This window comes from Acipenser ruthenus, chromosome 1, assembly GCF_902713425.1.
Source record: "Acipenser ruthenus chromosome 1, fAciRut3.2 maternal haplotype, whole genome shotgun sequence".
NCBI classification, from domain to species: domain Eukaryota; kingdom Metazoa; phylum Chordata; class Actinopteri; order Acipenseriformes; family Acipenseridae; genus Acipenser; species Acipenser ruthenus.
The window spans coordinates 49,972,942-49,989,377 of record NC_081189.1 but is presented as its reverse complement, the minus strand read 5'-3'; the positions used below and the strand labels follow the sequence as shown (position 1 = coordinate 49,989,377).

Below are 16,436 nucleotides of genomic sequence, written 5' to 3'. Positions count from 1 at the left end.
TTAAAACCCCAAAGGTAATGACTAAAGCTAAGGTTTACAATTTTAGAAAAGCAAACTATGAAGGTATGAAACAGAGACTAACAGAAGTAGATTGGAGTAAAATAGAGAAAACATCCACAGAAAAGGGATGGCTGGTTTTTAAAAATGCAGTACTAGAGGCGCAAAACAATTACATCCCAAAAGTAGACAAATCTAAATCTAAAACAAAATGGCCAAAATGGTTTAATAGATCAATTAAAAAAAATATTCCGTGAAAAAAGGCACTTTACAGAGCAAAGTACACAGAAAGAGTACTTGGAACTGCAAACACAAGTCAAAAAGGAAGTTAGAAAGGCCAAGAGAGAGATAGAAATCAATATTGCTAAGGGGGCTAAAACCAATTCTAAAATGTTTTTCCAATATTACAACAGCAAGAGAACATTCAAAGAGGAGGTTAAATGTCTAAGAGACACAAATGGCAAAATCAAAGACGAAGAAAAAAAATAGCAAATATATTAAATGATTACTTTTCACAGGTTTTTACAAAGGAGGGCACAGACAACATGCCCCACATGTCGACCTGTTCCTATCTAGTTTTAAATAACTTTAGCATAACAGGGGCAGACGTGTTAAAGGGACTAGGAGTTCTTAAAATAGACAAATCCCCTGGGCCGGATGAGATCCTCCCAATAGTACTCAAAGAAATGAAAGAAGTTATTTACAAACTGCTAACCAAGATCATGCAACAGTCTCTTGACACGGGTTGACACAAACATAATATCGATGCACAAAAAGGGAGTCAAAACCAAACCAGGTAACTACAGACAAATAAGCCTGACTTCTATTATATGTAAACTTATGGAAACTATAATAAGATCCAAAATGGAAAATTACCTATATGGTAACAATATCCTGGGAGACAGCCAGCATGGTTTTAGGAAAGGGAGATCGTGTCTAACTAACCTGCTTGATTTTTTTGAGGATGCAACATTAACAATGGATAACTGCAAAGCATACAACATGGTTTATTTAGATTTCCAGAAAGCTTTTGACAAAGTCCTGCATAAAAGATTAATTCTCAAACTGAACGCAGTAGGGATTCAAGGAAATGCATGCACATGGATTAGGGAGTGGTTAAGATGTAGAAAACAGAAAGTACTGATTAGAGGAGAAACCTCAAAATGGAGCGAGGTAACCAGTGGTGTACCACAGGGATCAGTATTAGGTCCTCTGCTATTCCTGATCTACATTAATGATTTAGATTCTGGTATAGTAAGCAAACTCGTTAAATTTGCAGACAACACAAAAATAGGAGGCGTGGCAAACACTGTTGCAGCAACAAAGGTCTTTCAAAATGATCTAGAGAGCATTCAGAAATGGGCAGACACATTGCAAATGACATTTAATAGAGAATAGTTTAAGGTACTGCATGCAGGCAATAAAAATGTGCATTATAAATATCATATGGGAGATACTGAAATTGAAGAAGGAATCTATGAAAAAGTCCTAGTTTATGTTGACTCAGAAATGTCTTCCTCTAGGCAATGTGGGGAAGTTATAAAAAAGGCCAACAAGATGCTCGGATATATTTTGAAAAGTGTTGAATTTAAATCAAGGAAAGTAATGTAAAACTTTACAATGCATTAGTAAGACCTCATCTAGAATATTGTGTTCAGTTCTGGTCACCTCGTTACAAAAAGGATATTGCTGCTCTAGAAAGAGTGCAAAGAAGAGCAACCAGAATTATCCTGGGTTTAAAAGGCATGTCGTATGCAGACAGGCTAAAAGAATTGAATCTATTTATCGATCTGATTCAAACATTCAAAATCCTAAAAGGTATAGACACTATCGACCCAGGGGACTTTTTTGACCTAAAAAAATAAACAAGGACTAGGGGTCACAAATGGAGATTAGATAAAGGGGCATTCACAACAGAAAATAGGAGGCACTTTTTCACACAGAGAATTGTGAGGGTCAGGAACCAACTCCCCAGTAGTGTTGTTGAAGTTGACACCCTGGGATCCTTCAAGAAGCTACTAACAACAAATGAGCAAGATGAGCCGAATGGCCTCCTCTCGTTTGTAAACTTTCTTATGTTCTTATAACTGTGTACATAACTTGTAAACCTTCCATTGATTTAGTTATTTCCCTTCTTGCGTTATGTGTGCTATGGTCCTAACCTGCATGCTACATTCACAGTAATCAAGCAGCACAGGGCTCATACAGGTGATATTTAAAAAAAGCTAACAACACAACTCAAAATGTTTTTCAATTTTCTTATTTATATTTTTATTGTTTCTTTTCAATGAGGCTGGTGTTTAGGTAACTTAATTGAAGAGTTAATTAAGACTGGAAGAAACACATATGATCCCATATGTCTAGTAAAAATTAAGTACATGCAGGTTTGTTGTACATTCATTGTTTCATACTAAAAAGTAGTGTAAACAAAAATGTAGATGTGAAGCTGTTGACAATAGCACAACATACATCTTTAATACAAAGAACATTTCAAACATTCGCTTCTATAGAGGATAACATACAGGTGGGAGTTAGTGTGTGTAAACCAGCCTTTAACCCTGCACTGCTGCCCTCTTATGCGAGGGTCTGGATGAGGATGATCTTCTCATTGATGCAAAAACGGTGAAGCACGGTCAGCAGGTTCTCCGCGCACCGTGACACCTGCCGCTCCATGGCCAGCCGGAAGTCCTCCTTCACCCCCTTGGTGATCCCACGTGTAACAGTGTGGTGCCTGTTATAGGGCAGAGAAAGAAAGAGGGGGAAGCAAGGGAAGAGATGACAAGGGAGAGAATGACCTTGCTCAGAGCTCCAGAACAGTGTGCCCCACTTCCCACAGTTAAAGTAGGACCCAACAACAAGGGTTGTTTTAATGAATGTTTTTAAGGATTGTTTTTTTGAAGAGTATAAACATTAACCTAGATTAAACAGGGCTTTGAAAAATGAAAATACATTTTTACCAAACCCTCTCTAAAAAAACTATTGAAAACAGGTTTTATAAACTTCAAACTTGATTTAATTAATCAAAATGTGCTCTAAAAAAAGTCCTTAACAAAACACCCCATAAAAAGTTTTGTGAATAGGGCCAATTCTAAGAAAACTAACCCAAACTTAATTTAAATGTTTCCACTGGTTAAAAAACCAACCCAATTCTTCTTAATGTCTCTATAAATTATAACTGATTTTCAAGAAAGAAAGAAAAAAAAAACACTAGTTAAAATGACTATGATGTACATAAAATGTTTAATTCAACAGACACAACATGATAAATGAAATCTTGTGTGCATTGTGTAAATGATAACATTCTTCTTGGGGTCACAAATAAGTAGTTTGTCTGTATGTGAAGTTTGGAAATCTGAGCCAAACTAAACAAGCTTTTTACCTGTGTTTGTGCTGATGATTATGTTTTACAAAACACAGTACAGTTTTTCATGCAGGAACATATAGGTCATGGAGAAAAGAGGATTGGTTTTGTGAGTAGAGAACAGGACTGGGAGACATTAGAACCTGGTTTTAAAATGCTAGCTACTGCAGTCCTGGGTATTCAAGTCTCTTCATTAAAACACAATGTGCCACCTCCCATGGGATTTTGAGTGACAAGACCCTCATCACGAAGAATCTAGTAACCAAAAGTGAGGCCCATATTGCGTAACAGAATAGGCTCAAAGGTAAACTAGAAAGAAATGGATTTATATATATATATATATAAAAAAAACAACAACTAAAATTTCAGTCAGTGGCGTTTTTTTCATAGATAAATCAGTGTGCCTTTAACACTAGAACCGCAATGGTAGTCAATTTGATGGGTTTGGTATTTAAAATTTAAATAACTGCGTTTGTGAATCCCATGCGCCTGTCCGTTCTTGACTTTTCCTAAATATATCAAGTAAATAGCCAGACAGTGTTTGAGCAGCAGATTCGCAAAAAAATGAGGAAATTATAAGCAGTTATACCTAGAACCACCAATGGTAGTCATTTTGACTAATATTTACAATACTTTTTTGTAATATAGCCTAAAATAATATTTTTATATATCCTCCTACTCTACATTTATTTTGATTCTTACTCGTGTACTCAAACAGAATAAGCAAAAAAAACAGGAAACTGTCAAAGTAGCAGGTGCTTGAAATGCTCCAAACTGTGGAAGAAGATGAATCTGATGCAGGGAACGTGAGTGAGAACGACAGTGACGAATCGTGGGTTTGTGAATCTAGCAGTTCCGACAGTGACAGTGAAAGTAAGGTGGAATTGCCAGTAACAGCAGACCTACCACACAGAGGGCTGCCTAGGCGCAGAGGTCGTGGCAGAAGCACCTGGCTTGGTGAATCATCAGCAGTGCCTGTGCCATCTTGAGCAGCAGCTGCTGCTGTGCCTGTTTCACCCGAAGTAGTACCAAGGACAACTCCAGCTGCATCTCCATCAAGAAGCATTCAGAAGACTGTAAAAGACGGCACTGTTTGGGAACTAATAAATCCAGGTGGTGACGCTGTGGGAAGACGCGCTGTGCACAATGGCTTCACTAAAACATCGGGTCCAACAAATTATGCAAAACACAACACTGATACCCCTCTCAGTGCGCTTCACTTACTGATAGATATGCGAATGCTACTCCACATCCAACGCTGTACGATAGCAGAGGCACATAGGATAAAAAATGTATTCTTGGAGGAATTAGAATCATTCATTGCAATCCTGTATGTTCGCGTCACGTATGGGGGCAAAAACCTTTATGTGGAGAGCTTCTGGTCAACTCAGTGGGGCATTCCTTTTTTTCACTGAGACAATGTCACGCAACCGTTTGTGAAATTTTGCGTTGATTGGAGAGAATGTAGAAGCATACGCCTGGAGACAGATGAATTCGCCCTGGCATCAGATATTTGGAACGGCTTTATCAGAAACAGCATTGCCTCCTATAAGACTGGAGAGAACATCACCGTTGATGAGCAGCTGTTTCCTACAAAAACATGCTTGCTGGTGGCGGATGTGGATTCAAAGTACCTAATTAGTGGTTTCCCCTATCTAGGCAAGGATGAAACTTGATCAGCTGGTCAGAGACTGGGGGACACTGTTGTACTTAGGCTCTTGGAACCGTACGTCTAGAAAGGGAGGAATGTCACCACAGACAGTTTCTTTACTTTCTCTCTATTTGACCAGGGAGTTGAAGAAAAAAAAAAAAACAAGCCTGGTAGGAACTGTGAACAAGGTGATTAGAGAGCTGCCACCATTATCAGCACAAGCCTTGCAATTACCACTGCACTGTACTACACTATTCAAACACAATGACTGTGCGACGCTTAGTGTGCACAAGTGCAAGCTGAGGAAGAACGTGGTGATTCTAAGCTCCCTTCACAGCACAGTTTCTATCGGGACCGATGCCAAGAACAAACCCGAGACTATTGTTTTCTACAACGCCACTAAATACGGAGTGGACGTTTTAGATCAGATAGCAGGGCAGTACTTTGTGAAAGGCAGGTCTCGTCGTTGGCCTGTCGCCATCTTCTACGATGTTCTAGACCTGGCAGCGATCAATGCATTTGTTTTATACAAGGAATGCACAGGAGTCGACATCAGTAGGAGAGACTTTATTTTGCAGCTTGCCATAGAGCTTTGGCAGAAACATTTGGACCAGAAGAGGGCAAAGCAGCAAGCAGGTGAGCTTCAACCTGGAACAAGTGCTGCACCCACTAGTACACTCAAGAGGAAACAGTGTCAGGTAGCTAAATGCAATAAAAACAGTTGTCAAATCTGTGCCCAATGTCAAAAAAGTTGAGAAGCATTTTTATTTGTGTGAATTGTTCAATTTAGATTGTAAAATATATTGTATAATAACAATAGAAGCTCATTTGAACTCAGTTTCCCTCAAAGCGCATGCATGATACATAATGGCAATTGTTACTTTCTTTTTTATAAATAGTAATTTTGATTTTACAATTGTATGTACATATAACAAGTTTACACAATATTTTCTTTTGAAATGTTTTTTTTTTTTACGTCATGCATTATATGCTTTGTTATATTTGTAAATAATGACTTTGTTTTTACAATTTTGTATGTACATATAGCAGTTTACACCTGTTTACACAATATCTTCTTTAGAAATATTTATTTTATTATAGTTTTTCATTTTTTTACATCATGCATTATATGCTGTAATGTGAGAAAAAAGCCTTGTTATATTTTGAAAATAAAGCCTTATGTTTTTTTTCATTAAGTACAGTGTTTCTGCTATACAAATGTTAGATGTGATGTTCATAAATACAACTTTTCAGTGGTATCTGATAGTTTATGTTTCATTTTCATATGGAAGCTGTTTAAAATGTACCCATCAAAATGACTACTGCTGGCGGTTCTAGGTAGCAGCATAAACCCGGCGGTTCTAGTGTTAAATGCTCACAGATTTTTTTTATTTTAATTTTCAGCACGAAAGGGGCCCCTACTCATTACTGCCTTATTCAATTAATGCCACGTTTCCGTTCACCAGTGGAGACTTGAAAGTGATTTAAAAACAAAACAAACAGAAAAAAACAGCCCACTTCATTTCCATCAGCAACAGATTGAGATCAAACCTGTCTGCCTCAGTTAGGATTGCAGACTGGCATAACAATGAGTTGCGTTTATGGAGGCAGGAGTGTCCAATGCAGAGGCGTGTTTTAAACAACGGATTGAATTATTAAAAAAAAAAAAAAAAGTGCAGTAGAGTTTTGGGGCAATATATATAATTTTGAGAATACAACCTCACTCAGATTAACTGCGAACAAGCAAATACCTGTTGTACACTTCACTATGTAGATCTTAATGGTGCAGTTTTAAAAAAGCACATGTTATAACACAGATTTATTGTCATTTAAAAAAATGATACCTAGTGCCATACTAGGTTAAAGAAAGTTCTGGTTTAATGTCTTAATTCAGTTAGTCTTGCACTTCCTTGGTCATTTCAACAGTTTGAAATTTTCCACATCAATATTTTACAGTCATGAACCAACCATCTGCTTTCCTTATCAACCGATATACTTTGACTCCAAAGACACTGCTGAGGAAAAATGACCTATTAAGAGAAACAGTAAAAAAGGCAAATAATCTGAAAGCTTTCTTTAGCCTACTATGTACTAGATATATATGTATTTTTTTAAATACATGTATTTTATAACATGTACTTTCAAAACTACATATGCAAGACCTATACAAGAACTACAGAGTGAATGGAGGTGCTCAACAGTTAAGAACAACTTCATTAGCTATAAACTATCAGGCAGGTGTTACTGTTAATGAACAAATGCAGTCATTCATATTCATAGACACCACCTTCTAAGAATCTCAGCCCGTCTCGCAAGCAATATGGAAAGAGTACTTTAAATGAGAGTTACTTTAAAAATAAAGCACTGAATCCAACCACAGCTGATACAAATAAAGACATTTAGGTCCAAAAGAATAAAAGGCTGTAAAAATGTTAAATAAATATAAAAAGGAAACTATGGGTTTTTAACATGTGGACAAAAACACAACATGTCATGAGCAGGCTTGGGAGGAGGGTACCTGTCGGCAGTCTGTAAACCGGGCAGCAGGACAGGAATAAACTCCTGCGGAAGTAACCCCACGGAAGGGCTAGGGTTCCTTTAAGAGACAGCAAACAGCAGCATTCAACACCCACACTCAAGTCACTCAGTATGGCAACAGTCCTTCCTTGGCCCTGATCAGGAACAGAGATAGCTGGACTGCATGGGGAATTTCAAGCAACTCCAGATGGGAGAACACCTAAAGTGTGATTGTGCTTTTTTGGCAGGGTATTTTGATTATATACTGGGTATTTAAAAAACAATGCACATTATTACACAATCACATAAAATGTTTGAATTGTGCTTGGCTACTGCCCTGGCACAGAGAGCTAGGTCATTGTCCATAATGTGGGGGTGACGTTTGCACGTTCGGTCCCAATGTTGTGCTGTAATTAATGTGCTGTAATGTATCAATGGGGCGTTGTTTACTAGTGCACTAACAGTAATCCCGAACCGAAAATGACCAGGAATTATACAAAAGTAGGCCTAAAAGCTGTTCAAAACTGACCTGAATTTGAATGTCTGCAGAAAGTCCAAGGTAGAGGGAAATGTAACTGCTTTGAAGGACACAAAAGTAGAATAGTGTTCTTCTTTGCAAAAACTACAAAACTTGAATGACATTCACCACACCTATAGTACTTCTATGAACCAAAGCTTCATAAACCTCATTAGCGTAACACTCAAAATTGTGTTTTGCTGTTTTTTTAATTACAGAATTTACAGGCAAAGCCAATTTTTGACCTCAGTTTCCTATGTGTAGCGTAGTGTAGTGTGTAGTGTAAGGTGCATCTTTGACACACCTGAATCAAAGTGAAAATAGAACCTGTAAAACAAAAAGATAAACAGCAAAACAAAAGGGGTGTTTTAAGCCTTACTTTTTATACCTTAACAAATGTATTTTAATTCAACTTTAAGACAGACTGAAATGCACATTAGCCATTGCCCAGTAACCCATCAAAAACAGGTCGTCTTTTTTGACGTTCTGGGCCAATCTAGATTTGCCTGATTGGACGTGGGCAAGTGCCGAAAAAAAGTGGTAACTTCGGGATTTATCCAGAAGCCCTGGGCGAAACTAGACTCGCCAGACCACCGGGTTTCGCCCCTTAACACACACATACAGACAGACATACATACATACATACATACACACACACACACAATTTAAATGTATTTAATAAAAACCTTTTCAAAACACATGCTAAAAACAAGTGACCCTGAATGTTTGTTTTTTGTGGCATGTGTGATCTACATGGACAGTACGTTCAATAAGTTCTTGTAATAAGTCCATGCAAAGCTTTTTTTTTCCCCTTTCCATGTTCACATAGTCCAGCATCTCTCTTTTCCTGATTTGTTAAGGCAATCTGTTAAGAATACAGGTAGCCTGACAGACGCATGCAATTACTATTCTAAGTGTTGCAAATTTTTCTAAAGGCACTAATCTAGAACTTACTTGATGAGGAGCCCTTGATTCGGCAGCAACTCCAGGTGAATCTTCCCCCCTTCTGTGGTTCGGAGATAAGCAAACTCTTCAAGCATATCAATATCTACACCGTGAAGTTAAGGAACTTTTTGAATAAATGGTTTGGGTGGAAAGCACTATATCATATCTTTATAGATTATATTGCTTTATGTTATGTGAAGACACACATTCCTTCAACAACAAACAATGTTTTACCAATAAAGAGAAGGAATAAGAAGTTGCAATAAAAACACAATCTATAGCCACACCACTTAATTTCTGTAACACATCATTGCCACCAATAATAAACCAGAAAATGTAAGCAACATACAAACCCACTGTAAATTATATTCGACAACAAAAAATGAGTAAGCTTGTGGTAAATGCCACATAATATGCTTGAGAAATTTAGGTCAGTTCCAAAGATAGTCTTCACTAGCATTTCCACACATGCACACAAACTAGTGGTAAAAGAAAGTGTTAACCAAGTTCTATCCCTATTCGAACAGCGGTTCAGAAGACTTGCGTAAAAAGCATTGTAGATCAGAATAATGTTCAATGCACATTTAGTTTTTGTGAAAAAAATAAAAACATGAAGGGTTCATATACCCAGCAAATACAAAGTGACTGCCTAAAACTGTCTGAGATTTGACATTTTGACACTGTGGTGGCAAAAGCTTTCTAAATAACGATTATGTGTTAATCTTTCTTGTACGATACCCACAATCAAGCTTGACTGGGAGAATCACAAAAACGGCAAGTATCTTTGAAGTGAAGTCTTGGCACGTCACAGGTCAAGGTGAAGGATGCTGCTCGATTTTGCCCGAGAAGTTTCTATATACTGAAAATATAAAAATTGTACATGCTCACTTTCTATGGTACAGCCTTAATTATAAGCAATCACAAATAAGCATGGCCCAGTCTTTTAAGAATGTGTGTTATTTATCCATACCAAATATTATCACAATGGAATTAAGTGTGACATAGATATAAATTACTGTTTCCACTCTGATGTGGAATATTCTTTGCTGGCTTAATCTGAGGGAAACAAAAAAAACGGATACTTGTGACGTAATTGAAAAAGTTCTCATACTGGAAGTTTCCCTCCTGACAGATCTTGTCCACTGCTTTAAGAAACAGGCTTTCTCCACGTGGCCAATCGTGTTGCAGGAGGACAATGACATGGCCTAAAGCTAGGTCATCCCTGTTGTCTGTGAATGCTCGAAGCTGACAGAAAAAGAAGAAATTCAGTAATGAAATGATAGTAAAATATTGTTTTACACATGTACAAATGTTATTTTTTAATCTCTGAAAATATCAATAGGTGTTTCCCTCTTCATTGTTACATTCCATTCTTTGTTTGCAGCATGAAGAGCCTTAACCCTTTGCGGTCCTGTGTCCAGGTCCCTAGTTATTTTTTCTCCGGAAAAAGTCGAGAAAACCATTCAATGGCTGAATGAGACCGATAGGAGTCGAGAGAAGCCGAAAAAAAAGGGCATATCTCATGAATACTGATAGACCCGACACCACATAGATAACACGGACATACACAAACAAGATAGCTGCTTCTGCATCCAGAACTCAAAGAACATCACAGACATTTGCAGAGCTTTTTTTAGATGTTATAGTAATAAAATAACGACTTGGATCGCAGCATTGAGGAGTTTGGTGATAAAACGAGTGATCAAGAGATGATTTATCGGTATTTACTATTATTAAGAGGTATTCGAAAAACATAGCGAACGAGGGGTGGGGCGGTGCTGGAGATGCAGTACTGAGTGTCCTGTTGATATGCAGTGCCTTTTAAACCTGTTTTACTGTGAACAAAAATACTTTTAAACAGCGCGTCTAAAATAAACTGCGCGTGTGAAAATAAATTGGACCTGACTCGCCTGAGACATGCTGAATAAATGGACCACTAAGGGTTCATAATGGACAGTTGGAAAACCCTACTTGGTCACTTACTCTCCGTGTTGGATTTTTTGCTCAGGAACCCAAATTGAATGAAGTTAAGATTCAGATTACACCTGAAATTAGAAGGTATACCAAATAATAAAGTGAACTTTAACTGCTGGTTTCACAAACCCTGAGATGCCAATACTTGAGAGTGAACAAAACAGCAACTGCCAAGTCAGGATAGTAAAATAGGGTCTGTGAAAGTATCCAGTCAAATAAAGTTGAGGTGAAATATATTTTTAGTTTCACGTGAAATCTATTGATTCTTACCTGTGCACAAGGGCTAAAATAAATGTTGTACAGCTTGTCTTATTTTAATGTTCTTGTTCCTCAGGATCTCAAATGCAACTTGTTTACATCAGAAAGTCACTCCCTTTTAATTGTTAAAAGGTCAGAAAAGAACTATGTACACTTTCAATTGTTCTTGTTAATTAATATTTTTTGTGGCACCTTCCTTCCCCCCTGTTTTTTGAGCTTTAATTACAACAAATATTATTATTATTATTATTATTATTATTATTATTATTATTATTATTATTATTATTATTAGCCTAAACATTGAACCTACAAAATAAGCCACACAAATGCTTTCAATGCAGCACACACAAGGCAAGAGCTCTTGAACTTGAGCTCATCATCCACTCGTTTGGGCTTATTTGCAATACTAAGCATTTAATATTGTAAATGTTTATTTTAAGCACAATGTTGACATTTTCTGCTTCAATTTATGTTACCATGGAAAAAAATAGTGCTAATAAAAACAAACATGAATTGCTTATGTCATGTCAAGTTTAATAAAAAAATGTTTAAAAGGGTCCGTGTACAACTTAAAAAAAAAAAAAAAAATTTAAATAAATCTTAAAACATACTGTTAAAGTTTAAAATGACCTCTTGATTTTTGACTGTGTCTTCTATGGGAATCAAATGTCTGGCAACTTTTTTTTTCAAAAGATGCTTGTTTAAACATGGGGTGTGATTTATAATATTCGCTGGATCACCATGTTTGCATTTATAATAAAGACAGACGTCGCTCACTCCACAAGTGAAACAGAAAATAAACATATATATCTTATTTTTTTGCCAGCAGGCAGCACCTTCTTTCCGTTACATTATTTCTTCTGCAATGTAAACTGTAAAACTGCACCATAACTGTTTAATTCACAGTATTTGTTTGTGGACCAATGAAACAGCAACTGGCCAAGGCAGCCGTCTGCAAGCGCCAATGGAGTACGTAATGTAAAAACAACCGCCTTAATGAAACTGTGGCTTGTTTTTTTTCTGTTTTACGTAAATAAATAAATAAATAAATAAATAAATAAATAAATAAATAAATAAAATAAAAAATAATAGTAATATGAACCTCACAAACTGTACAGCACCTATAATTCCAACATGTAGCTTATTAAAGAGAAGTGCTAAACAAACACAAACAATAACATGTACAAAATGTTACACTATGGTTTGTTTATTGATAGGTATATTGACATATGTATGTTAACAGTTAAAATATTCCTTGCTCAGCTTTATTTTAAATGTAGTATTGTACGCTAGAGACTTTTTCATGTTTTGTTATCAGACAATGCTGAGCTCAGTTATCACAGCGAAACCAGCTGCTACGAGACTTTAGGAAAGTAAATGCTCCCTATAGCAGGTAGTGCAGATACACCACACACGGCTCGAACGTTAACAAGGAGAACAGTTTTGTGTCCGGCCGCACTGCAAGCACTCCCCCTTCACGCATCCTTAGGCACAAAAATAAATAAATAAATAAAAATGTATGCCCCAAGTATGTGGAATGTACCTGCCCCAGACAAATGGAGTCGATGATGTACTCAAATCTAAGAGATAACATTGATAAATATTGAGTCGTCCTTTTTATCAATCCGCATTTATCTCTACACGTTTTACAGTCATTCAGGGACATATCATACCTAAATGTTTATTATTAAACAAATGTGAGTTTAAATTATTAGTAAGTACACACGTTTCGATATTAAAGCCAACTTTTTCACTAAAGTAAAAATCAGAATTCTGTGATACTTTTATATATTTACTGCTAAAAAATAAGATTTTGGCAGAAACTGAACTTGAACTTGTTTATAGCCCCACGACAACATTAACCTAATTTTTTATTCTAAAACCCAACATTATTACATTTTTAATAACGGTCTGATACTCTTCTTCCTTACCTTTTTTCTTAATAATGGTCTTATAATCTCTCCTTCAGATATTGTTGCGAGCAATACATACAAAATATATGCCTATATTTAAGTATACCCGCCCCTCATTATATATCGCCCCTCGCTATACTGCGGATTCGGATATATCACAGACCTGGAGTTGGCTCCCAATTTTTACAGTCTAACTGTGCATGCCTTAGCTGTACTATACATAGGCAATTTCACTTAGAATTAATGTTCGTTTTATTTCGTACTGCACATCACAAATGGAAATATGCAAAACAATTAAAAGTAAAGCATTAATATTGTACTGTTATCATATACACACGCATTGCACAATAACACAAAGCAAATTAAATATCTACTTGCTAAATCGATTTAAGCCAGCGAGGTGTTCACTTGTGGCAGCAATGCATTAGCAAAAGTCACAGGGCAGTGACGTCAGCTCCCTAGCAACAAGCCTCCTATGTTGGGAATTGATTCTTTCAATGCAGAGGGTTTGGGCATTTGAGAAAGGAGAGGAACACTCGTGAATAATTGGAGACTGAAGTTGATGAGAAGCAATTACCCTCTTCAGTACAAATTAAAACGGTGTGCTGCTTTTTATAGGAAAAATGAGAAAAAGCGGGTTGCATAGAAGATTTATATTGAACCCTGGCAGCCCCAATAAAACGAGGGAGTGGTTGTACAGTATTTGTTATTAGCCTCTTTGTTTTTCTATGTGTCTCTCGCTAAATCACAGCCCTCGATATACAGCGGATTTATATTGGACCCCGACACCCGTGATATATCGAGTGGGTAGTTGTGACAGAAATATAATGAATCTTGATTGTAAATCTCCCTCCCAGATTGTGAGGGTGCTAAGCAGCGAAAGTAGAGTTCTTTGGACAGGCTGGCCTGACAGTTCTTTCCCAGGGCCGGGAAGTCGGTCAGTCTGGAAGAAGGCGAGACTACATTGCAAGAACGTATTGACCCGGAAGGGAAATTACGTAGCAGCTGCAGATTGTAGAGACAGCTGCACTTGTTTACCAAGGAGTCATGCGTGATAGCATAAAGGGGGACGGAGAATCGCAATCTACTCCTTTGCTTGGATTTTAGTGAGAGCGAAATGGGAAGGACCGGGAGAAACCCCCAAAAGAGAAAAAGGAGCTGTGAGTGTTTTGTGAATCACTAATGGCTAACACGTATCTGGAGAGGTTTTCAATCAGCAGCCACTATGCCACACGTGGTGTCAGTCAGGGGATAAGGATCGCAACGCACTAGCGGAGCTGCTGGAGGCGCTGGATAGCAGACGGGACACAGAGGAGAGAAGGAGGGAGGAGCGCTGCACTGCGCTCATTTAACGGGTAGGGCTGGCACTTTCCACAGCACAAGTCCCTACCGCAACACCAGCAATGTCAGCCCTGAAGGCTCGGGCGATGAAAATGTTGGCGGAGGATGACCCAGAGGCGTACCTGGTTGCGTTTGAGAGGATGGCTATCACCGCGTCATGGCTGCGGGAGTTCTGGGAAAGCCAGCTGGGACCCTGCCTGATTGGGGAGGCTCAAGCAGCCTACCAGGCTATGAGCGACCTCAACGCTGCCAGTTACGACCCGGTCAAGCTGGCCATTCTCCGCTGCCTCAACATTACAGCAGAGACCCACCGGCTATGGTTCAGGGAGTACCAAAGATCCCCAGAGACACGCCCAGGGTGGTTGCTGTGTGACCACATGGTACACTGGCTGACCCCCGAGAAGAAAACCAACCTGCAAATGGGGGAAGCAGTGGTTATGGCGCAATTCTGCCATGTGGTCGGCGCTGATACCCAAGCCTGGATACGGCGCCACAACCCTGACACCCTGGAAGCCGCTGTAAAACTGGTGGAGGATTTCGAGGACTCCCTGGTCTCCGCCTGGACCGGGATACTGTCTGTTCCCACCCTTCAGAGCAGCCAACCTCTACCTCTCTCTCCTCCACCACCACCATCAGTCCCGGGACCCAGACCTCTGAGACCGTCGACCCCAATGGGCCACCTTGCCTCCCCTCCATGGAGACCAAGGTTGGCCCCCAGCTGGGGTAGAGGTGCTGCCCCTGCCCCGTTGCCATACCAGCAACGGGACAGATATCTAACCACTGCTCCCTCTGTCCCCCCAACTTGTTTTAGATGTAACCAACCGGGACATCTGGCCAGGTCATGCCCCGCTGCCATGTAGTGTGATGTGGCTGCGTGTAATTGGGTATCTGAGATAGGTAAAAGCGGGAAAATGGTCAGGAGGGGCCTTTATATGATTGATGTGGTTTTAGGTAATGTGAAAACCCACGCATTAGTGAAAAGGGAACGAATTGGAGATATGTTTCCTTTTCAAGCCGAAATGTTTTCTCCTATTTTCCGTCCTAGAAAAACGAATAGAGAGACGGACCGCAAAATGGGAGGGAGCATCACTGAGACAAGCAACAAACAAGCAACAAACACCAGTCAAAAGGAGTCGGAACGCAGTGTGACCGAGAAGGCGAGTTTACGGGTCCATCCAGGGCAGATGCTACTCCGGTCCCTCTCAATATACCAGACATGTGGTACTCAAGAGCGGACATAGTGTGGGGCCAACATAATGACCCGTCACTAGTGCATGCTTGGGGGCAGGTCCAGTCTATTGAAGGTAAGGATGTTGATGGCGCTGGGGCACTAGTATAGCCACACTGCAGTATCAAGGGGCAATTACTGTATTGGGTAAATCTAGCCGCGTGCACAGGACACAATTATTGGTTCCCTTGTCTTGTCGGACTGAGGTCATGAGGCTGGCGCAACTCCCCAGTAATGTTGTTGAAGCTGACACCCTGGGATCCTTCAAGAAGCTGCTTGATGAGATTCTGGGACCAATAAGCTACTAACAACCAAATGAGCAAGATGGGCTGAATGGCCTCCTCTCGTTTGTAAACTTTCTTATGTTCTTATGATATCCTTTTTGTAGGGCACCTCGGAGCTGACAAGACAAGGGAACGGATATTGGCTCGATTCTATTGGGTAGGTCTTCATACTGATGTGTCGAAATATGTAGCCACATGCCCAGACTGCCAGCGAGTAGCGCCGGGGTCGAGTGCGCCCTGCCCCTTTGGTTCCACTGCTGATTATTTCCAGTCCTTTTGAACGCATTGCAATGGACATAGTGGGCCCTCTGCTACCTTCTGACTCTGGGTATACACATATATTAGTAGTGGTAGATTATGCAACGCGATACCCAGAGGCAGTTCCACTGAGGTCCACTAGTGCCGCTGCAATAGCCATCGAGTTAGTACAGATTATAGCTAGAGTAGGGA

At 39.2% G+C, this 16,436-nt stretch overlaps 1 protein-coding gene across 3 annotated transcripts in view; it reads right to left on the bottom strand.

Annotated features, from left to right (window-relative positions):
• Positions 1 to 2,239: 2,239 nt before the first annotated feature.
• The window catches only part of ints10 (integrator complex subunit 10), an 83,825-nt gene continuing 69,628 nt past the window's right edge, over positions 2,240 to 16,436 (bottom strand). For 2 of the 3 annotated variants that reach the window (XM_034035390.3, XM_059025974.1), the window contains exons 15-18: positions 10,071 to 10,233; positions 8,998 to 9,091; positions 7,528 to 7,605; positions 2,240 to 2,728 (exon numbers count right to left, since the gene is read on the bottom strand). In XM_034035390.3, the coding sequence (XP_033891281.3) occupies positions 2,572 to 2,728; positions 7,528 to 7,605; positions 8,998 to 9,091; positions 10,071 to 10,233 (492 nt within the window). In that variant the 3' untranslated portion in view covers positions 2,240 to 2,571. The remainder of the gene's footprint in view (positions 2,729 to 7,527; positions 7,606 to 8,997; positions 9,092 to 10,070; positions 10,234 to 16,436) is intronic. The other variant, XM_059025973.1, reaches the window with a different exon arrangement.